The following is a 21541-nucleotide window of genomic DNA, read 5'->3' as shown; positions in this document are numbered from 1 at the left end:
CAAGTACATATTTATATATGCAAAGAAAATTCTAGCATTGGAGAGTAATTTTATTATATGCAGTTGGCCGGAGAAACACCCATTTGGGTAAAGGCACCACTTCATGTTTCGAGGCAAAGACTTCTCCTCCTCAATTGCTGCCTGAATTTCAGTAGATGTGCAGTGATTCACTTCCTCCTCAAACCAATACTAAGAAAGCATCTGTGTCGAGCTTAGTATGAAATGACTAACCTCAAATCACCAGGCCCTTAGCGGGAAATGGATTGTTGTTGGTTTTTTTTTTTTTTTGAACCAGCTAGTCAAATACTGTCTTACAGTGGGTGCTCAATAAGTAGCCCCCTGCCAGGCATGGTGGTGCACACCTTTAATCCCAGCACTTGGGAGGCAGAGGCAGGCAGATTTCTGAGTTCGAGGCCAGCCTGGTCTACAAAGTGAGTTCCAGGACAGCCAGGGCTACACAGAGAAACCGTGTCTTGAAAAACCAAAAAAAAAAAAAAAAAAAAAAAAAAAGTAGTACCCCAAGAAGAGTGTCCACACAGACCACAGCTCTCACCTCAGAGGAAATATGAACAACTGTGGCCTGGGAAGATGGATTCAGATTGCCCCCAAAGAGCAACCATGTTCAGTGTTCCGAAGTGGAAACAGTTTCCTTAGGCTTTCAATGGTTACAGAACAAAAGAAGTAACAGGTCAATGAATCTTTAAATGTACGGATGGCCAAATGTCAGATAGGTGGGCTAAAGCAAAACGGAGAGCCTTCTACAATAGGTTTCAGACCCATCCCACAACATTATTAGTGTTTGGATGGAGGAAGCCAGTCTCTGTTCTAGTACATTCTAAGAAGTTCCTCATGGCAGTCACAAGCTGATTAACCTAGACGAAAGGTGGATAATAAATGGTCTCGAAGGAGTCTAAAGATATCTCAAGAGTATGTGGCCCTGCTCCTGCCACATTCCAATTCTCGGAAAGATTTTAATCCATCTTGGAAAACTTTAGGGTAGCTTTCCTCTGGAAACTTCAATTCATAGGAGCATGAGTTTTGACGTCACACTGCCTGGGTTTAAAACTGTCTTGAACCAGATGTTGGAACTGCTATCTCAGAGACCTTATCCGCACTCTGAGAAGGCCGCAATTAACAGCAGCACCTGCCTCACAGAGCCTTAAGGCGTCAGTCAACAGTGCTTTCCCAAGTACTGTGCCCTAGGCCAGAAAGTGACTTCATCTGGAAAGGAAGTCCTTGCAGACCTACTTAGTTAAACTGAGGTCATTCTGAAATAGGTTAGCCTCCATCTGCTGTGACTGGTGTTTTCAAAGGGGTCAGCAAGATGACTCAGTAGGTAAAGATACTTGCCAGATACCCAAGTCCCATCCCCAGGATCCACGTGGAAGGAAAGCACCAACTACTTACTGTCTTCTGACCTCCACACGCTCCATACACAAGTAAGTAAATAAATAGAGGTATAAATAAATGCAGGTGTTGCCGGGCGTGGTGGCACACGCCTTTAATCCCAGCGCTTGGGAGGCAGAGGCAGGCGGATTTCTGAGTTCGAGGCCAGCCTGGTCTACAAAGTGAGTTCCAGGACAGCCAGAGCTACGCAGAGAAACCCTGTCTCGAAAAACCAAAAAAAAAAAAAAAAAAAAAAAAAAAAAAATGCAGGTGTCAAAGGTGACAGGAGGGGGACGCTCAGACATAGACACAAACAGTGACACAAGGGAAAGGGCACATGAAGACAAAGGCAGGTCTCAGGGAAGTGCCTGAGAGCCAAGGAGAAAAGCCTGCAATGGATGCCTCTTATCTTCCTCAGGAAACCGTCCTGCCTGCACCAGGATTTAGTTGCCTCCAAAAGTTGATACAACTTTGCAACGCTGAGTTCGCCCAGTCACAGCAACAGCAGGCAAACTAGTACAGAAACGCAAAGCCCTTGGAGTGATTTGAAAGTGTTATCAGCACCTAAGAAAACTCTCGGCTACAGATACATTCTTCCAAAACCCCAGGATGCTAAGGACAAAGAGAGACTTTGTTGTTCTTTGTAAAGCAGGCTGGCCTCCGACTTGTTATGTAACAGAGGCTGGCCTTGAACTCTTGGCTTTACTCTCTCAAGTGCTGGGACCTACGTCTCCACACCCAGCTGAGAAAATGTTTTTGAAATAAATTGAATTATTCCCAAAAGAGTCACTAAGCTGACAGCAAATGTTTCTGCTTCTCGGAGGAAAGCCAGATGATGGCAGAGGACAGTTTCACTGTGGCGACAGAAAGACAACAGCCACTCCAGAATTCTGTACATAGTTAAAAAATAGAAACATGTGATAGTTGTAAAACAACTTATAAATATAAGTCAGTGGTTTTAAATCTCCCCTCAGAAAGAGCCCCAAGAGGAGCCACACCAAGGCCCAGCCCCGACTGAGGAGCTGTGAGCAGCTAGCTGATGGCCTGCTAAGGGGCAGCTACTTTTCTGGGGTTGGGCAGAGAATGACCACTAAGAGATGGCACAGGCTGCGGGGGATGAGCTCACACCGTGCCCATATGGGAACTCAGTAGATTAAAATAAATAAGGACATGAGGTTGGGGGAAGGGACACACTGGGGAGACCCTTGGAGAAGGTGAAGGGGGAGACGAGGTCGCGGATACACGTGATATACACGTGTATCAAAATACAGTACACGTGTCTATGAACTTGTCAAAGAAATATAAATTATTAATTTTTAAAGAAGAGTCTTAAGCTAAGACACATTCATGTGAAAAGGTCTACCAAAAATTAATCAGGAACAACTCCAGCCTTACCTAAACTACTTTTAATTATGAAATTAAAAAAAAAATGGGGGCAAGAGAAGCAAGAGTGTTTTCTAATTTTCTTTAGGGAGTTCGGTTAGTTCAGGATCTAAGTCAGGGCCTCACACATGCTAGGCACATGCTCCAGGACTAAGTTACGTGCCCAGCCCTCCAGTCCATCTTGTAAAGCATAAATGACCTCAACAGCCTTAGAATCTCATTAACCAACAGGAAGCTTACACACCAAACACGCTCACTAACATAGACGAGAAAATTCCTTACGATACTAAGGAAAAATATAAATCAAATTCCTCTAAACAAGAACAAACAGAAAGTTCTCCGCGGCGTTCTGAGTGACAAATGCTGGAAGCATCCCAGGTCCCTATCAACAGGACTGAGTCTTAGAAATTACAGCACATTAATACAGTGGAATCGCTTTAGCACTGATCTCCAGTGGCTGACAACTACAAGCAATCACACAAGCGAGGCGCTGGGACAGAATATTAATAAAGAGATCGTGGGGAGAAGACATGGTCAGACGCCATGTGGATAAGGTTTAAAGTATGCTAGATGATCATGCGTACGAGATAAGGCTGGTGCAGAGAAAAACAGCACAAAACCACCCAGGGTGGAGTGCAGTCAGAGGAAGGACGAAAGGATGGAGAAAAGAGGTGAGAGGCGTCAGAGGTGGCAGCAGAGCTCCTCACACCTGCCGAGTATTTCACAGCATTCTGTTACATACATTCAATATTTAACATAAAAAAAAAAACAAACCAAAAACCTCAAACAGCTATGAATGAGCCTGGCTAGGGCTCTTCCTCTCTCACCCTCCAAATCTATTCACAGAATGGAACCCAGGGCTCAGCATTCTACAGTGTGCCAGAATGTCCTCCAAATTCTCCTAAGTGCTGATTTTTAAAAGAAGCATACGCCAAATAGAATCCTTCATAATGCTAACCACATTGTCACATATTGAAGCAGCCATCACACAATCTCTCACTCTGAGTGACTCTCAACATATCCTAACAATGAGTTAAAAAAAAAATGGCCGGGCAGTGGTGGCTCATGCCTTTAATCCCAGCACTTGGGAGGCAGAGGCAGAGGCAGAGGCAGGCAGATTTCTGAGTTTGAGGCCAGCCTGGTCTACAAATGAGTTCCAGGACAGCCAGAGCTACACAGAGAAACCCTGTCTGGAAAAAACCAGAAAAACAAAAACAAAAAAAAAAAACAAAAAATTGAGGGGCTGGTGAGATGGATCAGTGGTTAAGAGCACTGACTGTTCTTCCAAAGGTCCTGAGTTCAAATCCCGGCAATCACATGGTAGCTCACAACCATCCATAACGAGATCTGACTCCCTCTTCTGGAGTGTCTGAAGACAGCTACAGTGTACTTACATATTATAAATAAATAAATAAATAAATCTTTAAAAAATTGAAAGCTATTCAAATTTCCCTACAGGCAATAATCATATATATATACATATATATATATATATATATGTATATGTATATGTATACACATACATACATTCCATTGATTTTTGGAATATACCTAATCTTCATGATACAGATATTAAATTAACTCTTCAATTTGTTGTTGAGTTAGCTGTTTGCATTATTGGTCTGATTGGTAACCCTTAACTATTATAACTACATCATTTTCAGACCTTCGCACCAAGATAACTGTTTAGCTCAGCAGAAGTGGGGAAGAGAATAGTTGTTGCTGTCGTGGGAATGTCATCACTTGACAAGAAGTATTCAAATGTAGCTCCCTGGCAACGTGGCTTTAGGCACCAAGGCTTTAGAAGCCAACCTAAGCCTGCGTTGGGGTAATGAACCAAATGCCTAAGCGGCACAGCTCGAGGATCCTGGCTTCTGGGGGAACCCCCGCTTCCACTCCTAGCCCCCCTGCTGCTTTGAGAACACTAATTTACCCAGTACCAAAAGCAGAAGTAAAGGCATGTTTTGGATCAATGACACCCACGTGGTCCAGGGATGTACTCAGGCACAGGAAAACATTTACATTTAAATTATATAACATCATAGACAGTTACATTTTAACTCTATAGCATTCAACCACCATGCAGCCTACACTATCAAATACTTTATATTCCAGGGCTACTTAAGCTAAGTGATCTGGCCATATTTAACCAGTGAATAGAATAGCAAGGTCATCTCAGATAATGCCACTAACCAAAAAATCCACATACTCCAGGTCTCCAAGGACCTTATGTGACTGCTCCAGACCATGTCACTGTGGATTGTGGCAAATGATCATGACAGTCATGTGGTCAAAATGTCCAAAAGATTGCTTGGGTTTTTTGTTTTTGTTTTTTGTAAAGCAATGTTGAGAATCAGGACGATATGTCTATCTGAGATAGATGTCAAGGGCCGTCAGAGTATCCAGCCCTCTGCCACCGACAAGCCGAGTCCTACTCAAGCTTTAGCATAAGTAAACTCTAAGGTATATAATAGGTGACCCGAAAGTTCCTTCCCTAATCTGGGATCAGCAAAGTCCAGAAAAGGAGAAATAAGGACTTCAGAGAAAAATCTCATACTCACAGGAGGACAAAGGGAAATATTTGCTATTAAAGAGTATTAAGCACATCATACAAAAAGCACAGGCAAAACTCAGAGAGAGGTGGTCTGTGCAAAGAGAACAAGTTTAAGGGACTTTTCTTTAAGGTCACCCCTTCTAAGATAAGACACTAACATCTCATAGGAAAGAATAGTTACCAAACACTTTGTGCCCCGCTTATAATGTGTATGTGTTTGTTTTGGAGGGTCACAGCTGTGTGGTTGCAAGTGAAAGCATTCAAAGTGCTGTTGATAAAAATTGTGTTTGGGATTGGAGAGATGGTCAGCAATTAAGAGCACTGACTGCTCTTCCAGAGGACCGGGGTTCAAATCCTAGCATCCACATGGCAGCTCACAACTGTCTGTAACCAAGATCTGACGCCCTCACACAGACATACATGCAGGCAAAACACCAGCGCACAAAAAAATTGATGGAAAAAAAGCCAGGCAGTGGCGGCACACACCTTGAATCCCAGCACTTGGCCGGCAGAGGCAAATGGATCTCTGTAAGCTCAAGGCCGGCCTGATCTACATAGTAAGTTCCAGGACAACTAGGGCTATACAGAGACACCCTGTGCCAAACCTCCCAATTCCCCCCCAAAAAGTTGTGTTTGTTTGTTTGTTTGTTTGTTTGTTTTTTAATTTTGTTTCTTCCAATAATGTTTATTTGAAGTACACCAGCCAAAATCGATTAGGCATAAGTTAGAATTTTCCAACTCCTAGATCTGTTTGTCCATAAACATGGGTGACACAAATTCAAAAGTGTGTTCTCATAGATTACATAATAAAACTCACTCTATTTTCAGTTAGAATTGATTGGTGCCCACATCAGACAGTCCCTCAAGTAATAAACTTGCTTTGTAGGTATCACTAGACTGTGTGTAGACATTAAGTCGGTGAAAATCAACCTGAGATCTGCTGCCGAGTGCAGGAGAATGTAAAACACCATGTCGAAATAAACACATTAAAAGGATTGGCTGCATCTCATTTGAATTGTAAAGTCTTTTTCTGTTCAGAAATCCAATTTAACTCAGCAACATGTATTGAACACCTAAAACTGTGAAGTGTCAAAATCAAATCTAATAAAAAGTGTTTGATTTCACAGGGGAGTTCTGCATAAGAACTTGGGGCACACAGCACTGACAAAGGAACCCAATCTAAAATGTAATCGCTTTATAACATCACATTCAACCCAGCTCGGCCACCACCAAAGTCCACGGAGGTCACAAGGATGGCTTGAGTTACATCACTGTGATCTCTTAGCCTAAATCCTCTGGGTTCTTCTGGGTGTTTTCAACCCATACCCCTCATATTTCCCAGATATCCTATGGTCCCTCTCCTTGAGTGTTTCCGATGATGTGAATAAACACAGGCACTTGCTTAGTAGAGTTCCTGGCTGTCCCCCAGGCTAATGGAGTGCCCTTTGGGCTATCACAGCACTACTGAAGGAAGCTGACAGCATTCACATCCATTGTAGAAAATCACCACCCACATGGTGATGCCATGTCTACTCCATGTTTCCCCGCCCCCCCCCCAAATCCTTTAGGACAAGAACAATGGCTATCTATTGATGAATTTTGTCACTAATTCATACCCTCTGCCTGGTGCAGCCTATGGCCATGTGCTGTTGCCTGCCCAAACTTCCTAAGTGGTTTCCTGGCACCACTGGGGGTGGGGGAGAGTCCACATTCTTTTTTTTATTATTATTATTATTTTTGTGTGTGTGTGTGTGTGTGTGCTTTGTTTTTTCGAGACAGGGTTTCTCTGTGCAGCCCTGGCTGTCCTGGAACTCACTCTGTAGACCAGGCTGGCCTTGAATTCAGAAATTCACCTGCCTCTGCCTCCTGAGTGCTGGGATTAAAGGCGTGCACCACCACGCCCAGCCCCCACATTCTTCATATATAATATAAAGCCCCTTGCCAGCTGGATCTAGTCCATCTCGCCGTCTTCCCTTGTCTTCTCGTGCTCATCCATGCCCTCCAGCTCACAGAATTCCTTCAGTTCCTCTGGTGGTCCATAATCTGTGTTGCTTCTCAGCTCCCAATTATCCTATCCCTCCTGCCAGGAACATGGTCCCCGTCTCCCGCATCTCCGCAGTTGGAGAAGCAGGCGCTTACTGACAAAGACCTCCATCTGCACAGTACCGAGCCTTGGGGAAGAAAGCTGCCCCCACACATCTTGGAAACATAAATCCCACTTTGTGACACCCGCCGAGGCCAGGGACTACAGTGTGGATCCTACAGCAGCTACCACACACACACAAACAAACGCCAGGCCATAACTGAGTTGGCATGTGATGTCCTGTTAAGATTTAATCTTGGGAGATCTTGTATCTACCCAGCACACTTGGAGTTCCTTAGTGAAACCAATGCTGGCCGTAGTTCCCTCCCTTGAAGAGCGAAGGACCACAGATCCTCCAATTGTCCTCATCTGTCTTCAGATAGCCGTGCTATACAAGAAGAACATGTAGACAGGACCTTTGTCAAAGTTAAATACACACACCTCTTACATTCAACACAAGTGCATCTGGATTTGGAATGCATGGATATAAATATCTAGAACAAGTTGGACCCAACATTTTTGGGACAAGTGTGCTGAGCTGTTATCGACCTGAGCACTAGGGAACATGCCTTAAGCCCATGTGGGCTCAACAGTGGCTGACTTCACTCGAACATCTAGGACCCAGTTCTCAGCAGAGCTATGGGTGGCCTTAGAGTCGATGGAGCAATGACAACAGCAAACAGTCCTGCTCAGAGGCTCAGGCCCTGGTCCCAGGCAGTGTTTTCTAGCCCTTGGGAGCAACTCTGACAAATACAGTGAACTGGCAGCTTGAGAAAACCTCTTAATGGCTTATTCAAGATGACACAATGAATAATAGGTAGGGACTTGGGACAGAAAAAGTAATTCAGTAAAAACAGTGTTACATTGTGCCATAAAATACAAGGGGAAAAAAAAATCAGGGGATGGGGCAAGATGGGAAAGCCCCATGAGCTCATTGGCCTGCAACAACTAAGGACTGCTCTCTGTACTGCTATGATGGCCTGTGCCCAGTTGTCAGCATAGAGACTCAGTGGGGGAACAAACGGTCTTTGGTTTGAAGAATATGCCACAGACCAGAGAGATATAACTGGACTTCATTGTCTCTCTGCCTTGACAACATCCTAGAGAGCAGAGCTGGGTTCTGAATTGACTCAGACCTTCCATAAATGGTGTCTAAATGCAGACTCCACACCATCCAAAGCTCCCCAGAGAAACTCCTATTATGTACAAGGAATGGGGAATGTAGCAAGTCCCTTTTGACTGGGCAGAACACATTCTCTGCTCAGTGCAACTTTGTATTTCCTGGGTTCTGTGCCAGCTGTGTGTCCTTACTAGACCAAACCCCAAGATGCAGAGGTTTTAAGTGTATTGAAAACTGAGCTAGTGCCCAGCAAATCTCTGACTCTAAAACATTAACGACACAGGCATGAGACTAATAAGGGAATCATTTTCATAAGGCTCTAGTTAAGAGTCAATATTTCTTGGACTTGCTGTAGCAAAATGGAGTTATATCTATTATTATTATTATTATTATTATTATTAGCCTCTATTGACACACACATTAAAACCAAGAATTCGGATCTGGCCAGGGGCCTCAGCCAGTAAGGGCACTTGCTACCAAGCCTGGCAAAATGAGTTTGATCCCTAAAACCTGAATGGTAACAGGAAAGAACAGACTCCCCAAATTACCATCTGATCTCCACATGCATGCCATGACACGTGCACAAACATGTACAAAGATATACATGCATACATACATATAGTATATATATATATACATAGTGCAAATATATATACATGCATCCACATATACACACACACATACATACATATATATACATGCAAGCATGCATACATACACATATACATGCAAACATACATACATATATACATGCACACATACCAACCAAGAAGTGCTGAGCTGCAGCACCAATGACTGTCACTCTAGCACTGATAGTCTCAGGGACATCTCCAAACATGAAACTAAGTGTATAATAAAATTACCTGCAGTGTGTGTGTGTGGTGGGATACTTTTTAATGTGACTCAGCTCAAAACTCATGTGTTCAGAGGCCTCCACTGCAAAACTTAAAATTCTATACAAGCCTGGTGGTATTGCTCAGTACTTGACAAAGCGCTTACTTAGTATGTCCTCGGCACCACACACACACACAGATGTTCTTTGTCTTATAGTCAGGTACCATCTCAACACTTCCATTGTAAATTAGAAATGCATTTAATACAGGTGGCACACACCTTTAATCTTACTTAGCACTAGGGAGGCAAAAGTAGGTGGATCTCTGTGAGTTCAAGGCCAGCCTGGTCTACAGAGTAAATTCTAGACAGCAAGATCTACACTGTCTCAAAACATACACACACACACACAAAAAAAAAAAAAAAAAAAAAAAAAAAGAAAGAAAAAAAGAAAAGGAAAGAAAAAGAAAAAAAAAGAAAAAGCAAGAAAGAAAAGATAAGAAAACGCATATGATATACCTCACCCATTTCACAGCTTAGCCTCGTCTGCCTTAAACATGTTCAAATACTTACCTAACCCTGCAGTTGAGCATAATCATCTACTGCAAAGTCCCATGTTACAATAAATTATTAAATTCCTCCTGAACAGTGACAGGTGGGTGTTTTGTAGACCAGTTGGCTGCAAAACCACAAAACAATATATCCAAAATGCTCTGGTAACACAGCCCAGAGAGCTCTTGTCAGCATCGAGACACAGAGCATCCCAGTGCACACAGCTAGCCCTGACAGAGAGCATCACAGTGCACACAGCCAGCCCTGACAGAGGACATCACAGTGCACACAGCCAGCCCTGACAGAGGACATCCCAGTGCACACAGCCAGCCCTGACAGAGGACATCCCAGTGCACACAGCCAGCCCTGACAGAGGACATCACAGTGCACACAGCCAGCCCTGACAGAGAGCATCACAGTGCACACAGCCAGCCCTGACACAGGGCATCCCAGTGCACACAGCCAGCCCTGACACAGGGCATCCCAGTGCACACAGCCAGCCCTGACAGAGAGCATCACAGTGCACACAGCCAGCCCTGACAGAGAGCATCACAGTGCACACAGCCAGCCCTGACACAGGGCATCCCAGTGCACACAGCTAGCCCTGACACAGGGCATCCCAGTGCACACAGCCAGCCCTGACAGAGAGCATCACAGTGCACACAGCCAGCCCTGACAGAGAGCATCACAGTGCACACAGCCAGCCCTGACACAGGGCATCCCAGTGCACACAGCCAGCCCTGACACAGGGCATCCCAGTGCACACAGCCAGCCCTGACAGAGAGCATCACAGTGCACACAGCCAGCCCTGACAGAGAGCATCACAGTGCACACAGCCAGCCCTGACACAGAGCATCCCAGTGCACACAGCCAGCCCTGACAGAGGACATCACAGTGCACACAGCCAGCCCTGACAGAGAGCATCACAGTGCACACAGCCAGCCCTAACACAGAGCATCACGGTGCACACAGCCAGCCCTGACAGAGAGCATCCCAGTGCACACAGCCAGCCCTGACAGAGAGCATCCCAGTGCACACAGCCAGCCCTGACAGAGAGCATCCCAGTGCACACAGCCAGCCCTGACAGAGGACATCACAGTGCACACATCCAGCCCTGACAGAGAGCATCCCAGTGCACACAGCCAGCCCTGACAGAGAGCATCACAGTGCACACAGCCAGCCCTGACACAGGGCATCCCAGTGCACACAGCCAGCCCTGACAGAGAGCATCCCAGTGCACACAGCCAGCCCTGACAGAGAGCATCACAGTGCACACAGCCAGCCCTGACACAGGGCATCACAGTGCACACAGCCAGCCCCAACAGGTACTACTCTTGCACCATCATGATCTGGGAAATCCTGAAGTTAAGCTATTTCAGAGCTGGGATCATCTGTACACGCTTCTTCACTTGGCCGAGATTTCTAGTTACCCTTTAACACGCTAACTTTGCTAGCTATCAAGTTAGAATGTGTGGGTGAGCTTGATCTTCCATTCCGTTTGCATTTAGACTCCCCCAAGGGAGGAACTTTGCATGCTTTGTACACCCATTCAGGGTTGGCATAGACTAAGCCCCTCTGTGACATGTGACTGCCTGTCGTTCCCAGGGATACAGTTCAGTTATCTGCAAGCCCAGACAAACCTACATTCATGTAAAAATGTCAAAAGGCGAGACATTGGAATGAAAAACACTTTAAAAAATGTTATTTACAGACAGATAAGTAAATCCACACCTAAAAGCAAAATAATGCTATCTAAAGCTGTGCTACTTCGAGGGTGCCGGGTGACATCACTTGGAAGTTTGTTAGGAAGCAAATCCCACGTCCTGCCAATCACAGTGAACTAGACTGTCTGAGGGCAGTACCCAGGCTCCTGTGCTTTAGTTAAGTTTTCTTTTACATTATGTGCACGTGTCTGTGTGGGGGTCTGTGCACATAAATGCAGGTGTCCACAGAGGTCCCAGAGGAGGGTCTCTGACCTTCCTGTAGCTGAGTAACAGGCAGTTGTGTGCTTCCCCAACCTGGGTGTTCACTCAACTCTAGTCCTTTCGGAGAGTGGAAAGCACTCATCATCACTGAGCTATCTTCCCAGCTTTCGATCAGGTTTCCCCCAGGATTCTTACATCCCTTCAGGTTTTAAGAACTGCCTCTGTGGTCTGAGTAAGTCCTCCTAAGGGCTCCGAGTTCTAGGCTTGGTTCCCAGCTTTGTGCTTGTAATAGAATCTTCGACATATGCAGCATGGTCAGAGGTCTTTAAGATGATTGAGCATCTGTCTTGAAGCAGATTATGGAACCCTCACTCCCTCTTCTGTCATTTCCCTCTTGCTGAGATTCGCAGCCTCATCACAGGCCCAGAGCAACAGAGCCAACCAACCACAGACAACAATCACCAAAATAAATAATGTTAGCATAAACGTCGTTTGCTACAGTGATAGGAAGCTAACCAACAGGATTGCTGATTGAATAACAAGTATTAGATTACCATCAGCTGAACCATGCCACTGATCTTTAGTGGGTATCTGCTACACAGAAATACACAATGCAATAAATGAAAAGTGACATAAAGGGTCCACTGGCACATTCTTGCTGGCAAATAATTAAAAGCACCAGGAAAGGTGGGCATGGTGCTACATGCTCAATATCCCAGTGCTCAAGAGGCTGAGGCAGGAGGTTTACTATGAGTTCTAGACCAGCTGCTGTATAGTGAGAATAAGACCAGCTAGTATTTCCTAGCAAGATCCTGTAGTCAAAATCAAGCAATCCCCCAAATAAACAAACAAAATAAAAACACCAGGAGAAAGAGGTAGGAAGGATTATACTAATGATGGAGCGGCCAGGATAATGAATAACCAGGGAGTCCTCTAGAACAGGCCTTCACCAGCTACCACAGAACTGTCCACTGAGCTCCTTGTGCCCAAAGCTTGCTGTTCATAGCCCCACTTTCTTTCCCTATGGCAATGTCCTCTTAGGCTTTAAGAATTATGGCCACAGTTGACTGACCAAAGCAGTTCAGAAAAGGTGACCGTTAGGGCAGAGAGCAGCTGAGCCTACCGTGGTTCAGGTGTCTGATGCAGGCATTGAGAAGAGCAGTGAACTTCTGCTGTTCGGCGGCCTCATGGAAACAGAAGTAGCCATGCCTGAGGTAAGGCTGCCACAGGTACACTGGGAATGCCTTAGGTAGGAGCACAAAGGGCTGAGAGTTCTTCTCGCTGGAAGCTGGAGAAATAATGGGAACACAGGTAGTTTCAAAGCATGAGTCTTGTGTTTCAAACACTTCTGCAAAAGTATCTGGGGACAGCCACAGGATAACAAGATGGCAGGGAAATGGGTTTCATCTCCTCTCAATCCTATCGCCAGCCCAGCATTTCCTTCCCACTGGTATAGTCTACTCGTCCAGAGAGACACAGACAGCCAACACATCTTCCTCAGCCCCCTACTGTTGGAAGAATCTCCAAAGACCCGCACAGAGCTCCCTGTCATGTGCCTCTTGCAGGCTCCGACTCCCCAAAGTCTCTTCCTCCGTGGCAAAGCTGAGCAGTATTTGCTGACTTCACAGTCTATTGCTTTTCTCGCTGCAGTCTTATTCCTGCCCCACCAGCTCCTGAAACCCAGTGACAAAGGTCACTAATGCCATCTTGGGCATCAGCATATAGCTTATCTACTGGTAATTGTCCTTTAACATTGGTTGCTGGTGGTAACACTGGTTGCTCTTGGCATTCTATTCATTGCTATTCTTTGCATAGCATCCCCTCCCACTGACTTCCAGGAGTGCTTCTCTCCTGCTTCTCATCATGTCATCTTCTCCTTAAAAAATAAAAAATAAACAACAACAACAACAAAAACCCTGTCATTTGCATGTTGTGGCCTCCTTTGCCTCTCTCTGGCTCCCTGTAAGGGCTGGCACGTGTCTAGCTGTATGTTTGGTTCCCCACACTTTAAGTTATTCCCACAATCCTTATCACCTTTTTGTTTTCTGTCATACTCTTTTAGAGAAAAATCATTTCGCCCTTCACAAGGTCACCTCCTCCAGGAAGTCCTCACTGGCACCTGCCACCAAGACGTACTATGTGCTCTCTAATGTTCTCTTAAAATGTGAGAGTGGCCAGTTTCCATGCCTGGCACTCCCTAGGGAGGAAGGGTGGGTAAATGAACCCTGATACTTGCTTCTCAGAGTACCCTTCCTTGAACAGTGCCCCCTAGAGGGTGGAGTCCACTTCTGGCATCTTCTTGTATCCTCGGCCCGTAGCACAGTTCTACAACCTAGAAGGCATTCACTTCATCACGCTGAGTGAGAAGATATGTTCTGTCGGTCTAGAAAATTTTAGTGGCCCTGAGAGGACTTGGGGGCTATGGGTCTAGTTCAATAATACAGTAGCTGCCCAATAGCAGGGCTCAATTCTACACGTACACAGCACACACGGGAATGTTTAACTATTTCTTCAAAATCAATTCTGAGAAACGCATGGGAAACCAAGTCTCTCTTCAAAACCCCTACACCTCAGGCCTGGGATGGTGGCTCACACCTTTCATCCCAGTACTTGAAAGGAGAGGCAGGCAAGCCAGCCTGGTCTACAAAGCAAGTCCAGGACAGTCAGGGCTCTGTTACAGAGAGAACCCCTGTCTCGAAGAAAGAGGAGAGAAGAGAAGAGAAGAGGAGAGGAGAGGAGAGGAGAGGAGAGGAGAGGAGAGGAGAGGAGAGGAGAGGAGAGGAGAGGAGAGGAGAGGAGAGGAGAGGAGAGGAGAGGAGAGGAGAGGAGAGGAGAGGAGAGGAGAGGAGAGAAGAGAAGAGAAGAGAAGAGAAGAGAAGAGAAGAGAAGAGAAGAGAAGAGAAGAGAAGAGAAGAGAAGAGAAGAGAACCTTTCCCAGCCTTAACTTTGCATCCCTATCACATGACATTGCCCTTGGTGAAAAGATCCAACTTCTTTCTAGGGTCTTAGGGAGCACACAGAAAACACAGTGTGTTCTGTGAGCTCAGGTCTCACAGGAAAGAAAGGAAAGCAAGATCATCTAAGAGGCTAGAGCATGCTGGATATGCCAAGAAATGGATATGAACCATAAGGGATGCTTTCAGGACTAAGTCAGCTACCGGAAAATTAATAATACAGGGTAAGATTTCTTTAAGACACGTACGGGAACCTGGTTCCATTGTCCTAAAATTCTGAAGACAACAGACAGAATTATTTGGGAACACAAGCTGAACCCACCAGGGCTTGGCAGACAATCAGAACACAGTAAAGAGTCAATGTACATACAAACAAACAGCTACACATTGAAGAGACTCCTTCCTTGCAGCCATTTGTCTTTTAACTGAGCAAGAAGTTCTGGATGATGACAATGTCACATACATTTCCCTTGTAGCATGGTAGCTCACCGCTCCTAAGTGCTGGCCAGCAGGAAATCACCTGAATAGAATGTCAACCCTCCTGCAGGCATCCTTTTTAATTTTTAATATTTTTATTACATATTTTCCTCAGTTACATTTCCAATGCTTTCCCAAAAGTCCCCCATAGCGCCCCCCACTTCCCTACCCACCCATTCCCATTCTTTTGGCCCTGGCATTCCCCTATATTGGGGCATATAAAGTTTGCAAGTCCAATGGGCCTCTCTTTCCAATGATGGCCGACTAGGCCATCTTTCGATACATATGCAGCTAGAGACAAGAGCTCCGGGGTTCTGGTTAGTACATCATGTTGTTCCAACAATAGGGTTGCAGATCCCTTTAGCTCCTTGGGTACTTTCTCTAGCTTCTCCATTGGGAGCCCTGTGATACATCCAATAGCTGACTGTGAGCATCCACTCCTGTGTTTGCTAGGCCCCGGCATCGTCTCACAAGAGACAGCTATATTTGGGTCCTTTCAGCAAAATCTTGCTAGTGTATGCAATGGTGTCAGCGGGCATCCTTAAGGAACTGCATCCTCCTCTCCCTCCCCTTTATGCAATCTGAAAGGAGCCGTAGCCCCAGTATCCATGTTGTTGTTAGAACAGCAAGTGGTAATAAGTGCCCAAACCTAGGAGAAATAGAGGAGAAAGCCAGAAGAGCCCAAGTCCTTGACAGGTATGTGGATTTACCACACTGACCCTGGAGCAACACTCAAATGCTTGTATGAAACTAAGAAAACCTTGCATATTTAACTTGAATTTCATTGTGTGCAGCAAACCAGAGTCTAACTAATAAAATGTCAAATAAGTGACTCACTATATGGTAAAGCACAGCACAACACTTGTGACAGATCTTTCCGGCTGAGCACTCTACAAGGAACATCTATTTATCCATCAGCCTCCAGAGCCTTCCTCAAGGGAAGTTAATTCCTCCCATATTGACCAGTCACAAAACTCCCTCCTCTCAACCTCTAGTTGCCTCTCGCTAAACCTTCCATAACAATTCTCCAGATTCCATCCGCCTACATTTTTCTTCTGAGTTGAGTTACAAGAATATCACAAACGATCTACTGTGGAGTACTCTATATTTAAAACTCAGTAGGCCACACCATACAATAAAAATAGTCATGGAGACACTGTGTGGAGCCCTGGGCCATCTAGCCATGAGTCACACAGCCTTGTGTTTTTCATTCCTTCTGATATGATTTCATCAATAAACCCATAAGTGCATCGTCTGTTCTGGCACATTACACTGGAAAGTTCTGGAGAGATTCTCAAGAGTCAACATGCTGGGATTCCCACTTTCAGTGGCACGTAGATACAGCCAGCATGGCAGATAGGCAGACGTTGGAAGAAAATATCATGTATAGTACTAGGTAGGGAGCACATAAAACATTGTGTTAGCTTGAATTATTTAGTAATAATTTGATAATCTAGGTATATGGTCCATGCACTACCTATAATTGTATTATTAAAAACACCATACTAAGCAATCTACACCAGAATAACAACTGATGAAATGATTATATAGTTCTCCATAAATTCTAATGAAATGTTCATGCCCATTAATAAGATCCAGGGCTCTCTTCAAGAAAGCAAGTAATGAATGCGCAATGTGATTTACACAAAGGCAGATGGAGTTATTACATTATGCACAGTTCATGAATTTCTATGAAATGCCCTATTTAGCCTATGCAATATCCATCATCTCCTCTACATAAAAATAAGTAAAATGAATGAGAATCAAAGAATTTTAAAGCTTTGGAAAGATTCTTTCAAATTTTTCAAGCTCGCAGTTTCGTTTTAAAGCGGGAGAAACAGAAGCCAGAGGTACTCAGAGTGGGTTCCCTGAAAACATTCACCACGTGGTACAATAAGAAGTGCATCAAAACCCAGCCCCCCGTTCTCAGGCCGACGTTCTTTCTACAGCAGGCACTCAGTATTTCTTATAGACAGGTGAACTAAGGCAATGCTTTCTTTTACACATTAGCTCTGAGTCCCTGGAACCGTTACTTAAAGAATTTAGACTATTTTATTGCATATCACAGAAAAATTAGATAATAATCCCTAACAGATCAAGACTTGCTTACTGAAAAATGTCACACAGGATGCTTGACCTGTTCTTTTCTGCTGTCTTGGGTGTTGTTATCAAATTCTACAGAATATCCCCGAAGATACATGACCAAGAAAACACTTTCCATGTGCCAGGAACACAGCAACTGCCTGTGTGACCGAGTGGAGGTGAAGTGATAGAAAGGGTATATAATGTGGACCTACAGTAAAGTAATTCCATTTTCTACATGAATATGGAGTGTAAGGATTCAGCTTAGGGTTTCTCATCTTGGCAGTACTGGTACCTTAGGCCACACATCTGTCACTGTCAGGGTCACCCTGTGTATTGTGGACAGTTTAACACCATCATCTATAACACACATCTTCCTAGTCTCTAGACAATGCCAATTGTCTCTGGAAAAGAACCATTCTCTCTCATTGAGGACTGCTGGCCTACCTACACAGTTCGCTCTCATTGAAGACTACTGGTCTATCTATACAATTCTCTCTCATTGAGGACTGCTGGTCAACCTAGACAAAGTAAGTTCAGGAAAAGACAAAGGGACTCACCAGTGGGGTCTGGGAAATGCTTATCAGATAAGACACTATATTCCTCTTCTGAGGTTAACACCTTGCCACCAGCTGGAAGAATCCTGCTTTTAGGAACAGCTCCTCTCTGATAGGCCTAGGAAGAAAAGGCATTAAATAAGTGATTTCCCTGAATGCATATTTTTGAAAATGTCAGAAATCTTAAAGAACAAACAAATGCAGACATATATGCCCATCAAGAGACATCACCACACTATGTTAGTAATAGTTAGCTAGTAGTTAGGTTTGTTTGTTTGTTTTTGCATTCTTGCTGTTTATACGGTGGTTTTTTAAAAACAAATGAACAACAACAACAAAAAAAACCCCACATCTGTTTGATGGTCACTCTTGAGAAACCAGGGTCCCTAATCTCAGGGAGATTCACAGGAGGTGTGTTCTTAAATGGAAAAGAGGAGTATCTGTAATGTCTATATTTCTACATAATGTTCACCACTTCAGACACTGATGTCTCTGACTCATTCTGATAACCACAAGGTAGGCAATCTCTCTCTCTCTCTCTCTCTCTCTCTCTCTCTCTCTCTCTCTCTCTCTCTCTCTCTCTCTCCCTCCTCCTCTCTCCCTCTCCCTCCTCCTTCCTCTTCACTCTCCCCCCGCCCCCTCACACACACATGCTCCACAAGTAACAAAGTATTCAACTGATTTGGGAATTTGATGCTGAGGGAAACTGCAGAATATGAAACTACTAGGATTACCATGGAGTTTCAGCAAAAACACAAAACTGTTGCCACAATAAACTATGTGACCATTTGCTCTTAGACGTGACTGGATGTTTTGCAGTGAAGTCATTGGAACTGAACTGCAGTTTTATGACATCAGAAGACATTCTGGCTGGCAGATAAGACATTCTGCTATCTGAGAAACCCGAATGAAATCCATTGCCCTGTTAAGTGCCTATACCGACATGCCCCATGGACAAACGAATGAGATGAAATGCAAGTGTGTGCCTCCAACGGGCAGCCTGATGGTCAAGGCAAATTATTGAAAGAAGTAACTTGAGGGCAAGTTGAGAATTGAAATACCAGAAACTGTGAGCCCCACAATTGAAAGTGTGCCCTTGAGAATAACGAAAATAACATTGATCGTTGCCCAAAATAACAACAACACATGCCCCATCTCTAAGAGGTGCCTGGAGAGAACAAAACAAAATAAAGCCCGAGCGCTGTGAAACTTGTTTTACTACTTGGAAGAACTACAGAACAGCTGCTTAAATGCACTAGCGACCCAAAGCATAACAGGAGAATCTATCTTTGAATGGTTTGGGGATAGTGTGAAGTGATTTGATTCAGACAGGACTCCACTGTGAATTTTGTCTGGGGTTATAATAAGTGTCTATACACGTTATCATTTGATTCTCAAGATAGCACTCTGATATTATCTCCATTTTACAAGTGAGAAAACTCAAATTCACAGAGGTTGAATAATGCACAGGAACCCAGCCATGAGTGACAGATTCCAGACACATCCTTGCATCTGTCGAGTCCCCAGCAAATGTGAGGGAAATTGGGATGGATTATGAAATGAGAATCCTCTGATGTCCCTGTGCTCCACACCAAATTGGACTCTCAATAAAATAACAAGACATTTATAAATAGTTAATGTCTAACTCTTTATGTGTGACTTTTAAAATTACGTCTATAAATTAACAAACAGGATATTTATTGGTATAGTGTCAAATGATGATGACAAGCTACGTGGACTTTTCATTTAAATATCTAGGTGGTTTTTAAAAATATCTAGTATGATCAAATTTACTTTTTAAAAATATGATCAAATATTTAATATAACTTAAATTAGTTGAAAATCGTGAGCAACGAAAAGAAAGAGTAGGAGCACCATCTTGGATCCGGGACTCCACCGAATTTAGGAACTTAGTCTGCACAGGTGAGAGTGTGCACCACAGAGGCAGACAGCTTCTGGGACAGGCGGGAGCCACAGAGCCGCTGAGGCAGCACCCTTTTGGGGCCGCAGACATCCGGCACCCTCCCAGCCGGAGGACAGTGGTCCCGCCCTGCACGGGAGCCCTCTGCCTCAGGAGAAGGGAGCGCCATCTTGGATCTGGGACTCCGCCGAAATTAGGAACTTAGTCTGCACAGGTGAAAGTGTGCACCACAGAAGCTGACAGCTTCTGTGACCTGCCAAAGCAACACAGCAACTGGGAAAGGTCCTGTTTTGGGCCTTCTTCTTCGGCCAGGAGGAGGTCCAAACACCAGATATCTGTGCACCTTCCCTGTAAGAGGAGAGCTTGTCAGCAGAGAGTGCTCTAACCACTGAAACTCAGAGGAGAGAGCCTGTCTCCCCGGTCTCCTGATAGACGGTAATCAGAATCACCAGAAGAACAATCTCTAAACAGAGACAACTATAACGACTCCAGAGATTACCAGATGGCGAAAGGTAAACGTAAGAATCTTACTAACAGAAACCAAGACCACTCACCATCATGAGAACCCAGCACTCCCACTTCGCCCAGTCCAGGGCACCCCAACACACCTGAAAAGCTAGACCTGGATTTAAAAGCATATCTCATGATGATGGTAGAGGACATCAAGAAGGACTTTAATAACTCACTTAAAGAATTACAGGAGAACATTGCTAAAGAGTTACAAGTCCTTAAAGAAAAACAGGATAACACAATCAAACAGGTAGAAGTCCTTAAAGAAAAACAGGAAAACACATCCAAACAGATGATGGAAATGAACAAAACCATACTAGACCTAAAAAGGGAAGTAGACACAATAAAGAAAACCCAAAATGAGGCAACACTGGAGATAGAAACAATAGGAAAGAAATCTGGAACCATAGATGCGAGCATCAGCAACAGAATACAAGAGATGGAAGAGAGAATCTCAGGTGCAGAACATTCCATAGAGAACATCGACACAACAATCAAAGAAAATGCAAAATGCAAAAAGTTCCTAACTCAAAACATCCAGGAAATCCAGGACACAAAGAGAAGACCAAACCTACGGATAATAGGAGTGGATGAGAATGAAGATTTTCAACTCAAAGGACCAGCAAACATCTTCAACAAAATTATAGAAGAAAACTTCCCAAATCTAAAGAAAGAGATGCCCATGAACATACAAGAAGCCTACAGAACTCCAAATAGACTGGACCAGAAAAGAAATACCTCCCGACACATAATAATCAGAACAACAAATGCACTAAATAAAGATAGAATACTAAAAGCAGTAAAAAAAAAAAAAAGGCCAAGTAACATATAAAGGCAAGCCTATCAGAATTACACCAGATTTTCACCAGAGACTATGAAAGCCAGAAGATCCTGGACAGATGTTATACAGACACTAAAAGAACACAAATTCCAGCCCAGGCTACTATACCCAGTCAAACTCTCAATTAACATAGATGGAGAAACCAAAGTATTCCACGACAAAACCAAATTCACACATTGTCTCTCCACGAATCCAGCCCTTCAAAGGATAATAACAGAAAAAAACCAATACAAGGACGGGAACCACGCCCTAGAAAAAACAAGAAGGTAATCCCTCAACAAACCTAAAAGAAGACAGCCACAAGAACAGAATGCCAACTTTAACAACAAAAATAACAGGAAGCAACAATTACTTTTCCTTAATAT

The 21541-nt window shown here is 44.2% G+C and overlaps 1 protein-coding gene across 1 annotated transcript in view; it reads right to left on the bottom strand.

Moving 5' to 3' along the window:
• The window catches only part of Niban1 (niban apoptosis regulator 1), a 158991-nt gene that overhangs the window by 61246 nt on the left and 76204 nt on the right, over positions 1–21541 (bottom strand). The window contains exons 4-5 of the mRNA XM_021168396.3: positions 17908–18022; positions 12958–13122 (exon numbers count right to left, since the gene is read on the bottom strand). Coding sequence (XP_021024055.1) covers positions 12958–13122; positions 17908–18022 — 280 coding nt within the window. The remainder of the gene's footprint in view (positions 1–12957; positions 13123–17907; positions 18023–21541) is intronic.

Source organism: Mus caroli, unplaced genomic scaffold (genome assembly GCF_978045245.1).
Source record: "Mus caroli unplaced genomic scaffold, Mus_caroli_1 scaffold_1, whole genome shotgun sequence".
In the NCBI taxonomy this organism is placed as follows: domain Eukaryota; kingdom Metazoa; phylum Chordata; class Mammalia; order Rodentia; family Muridae; genus Mus; species Mus caroli.
This window is presented reverse-complemented; position numbering and strand designations above follow the sequence as displayed.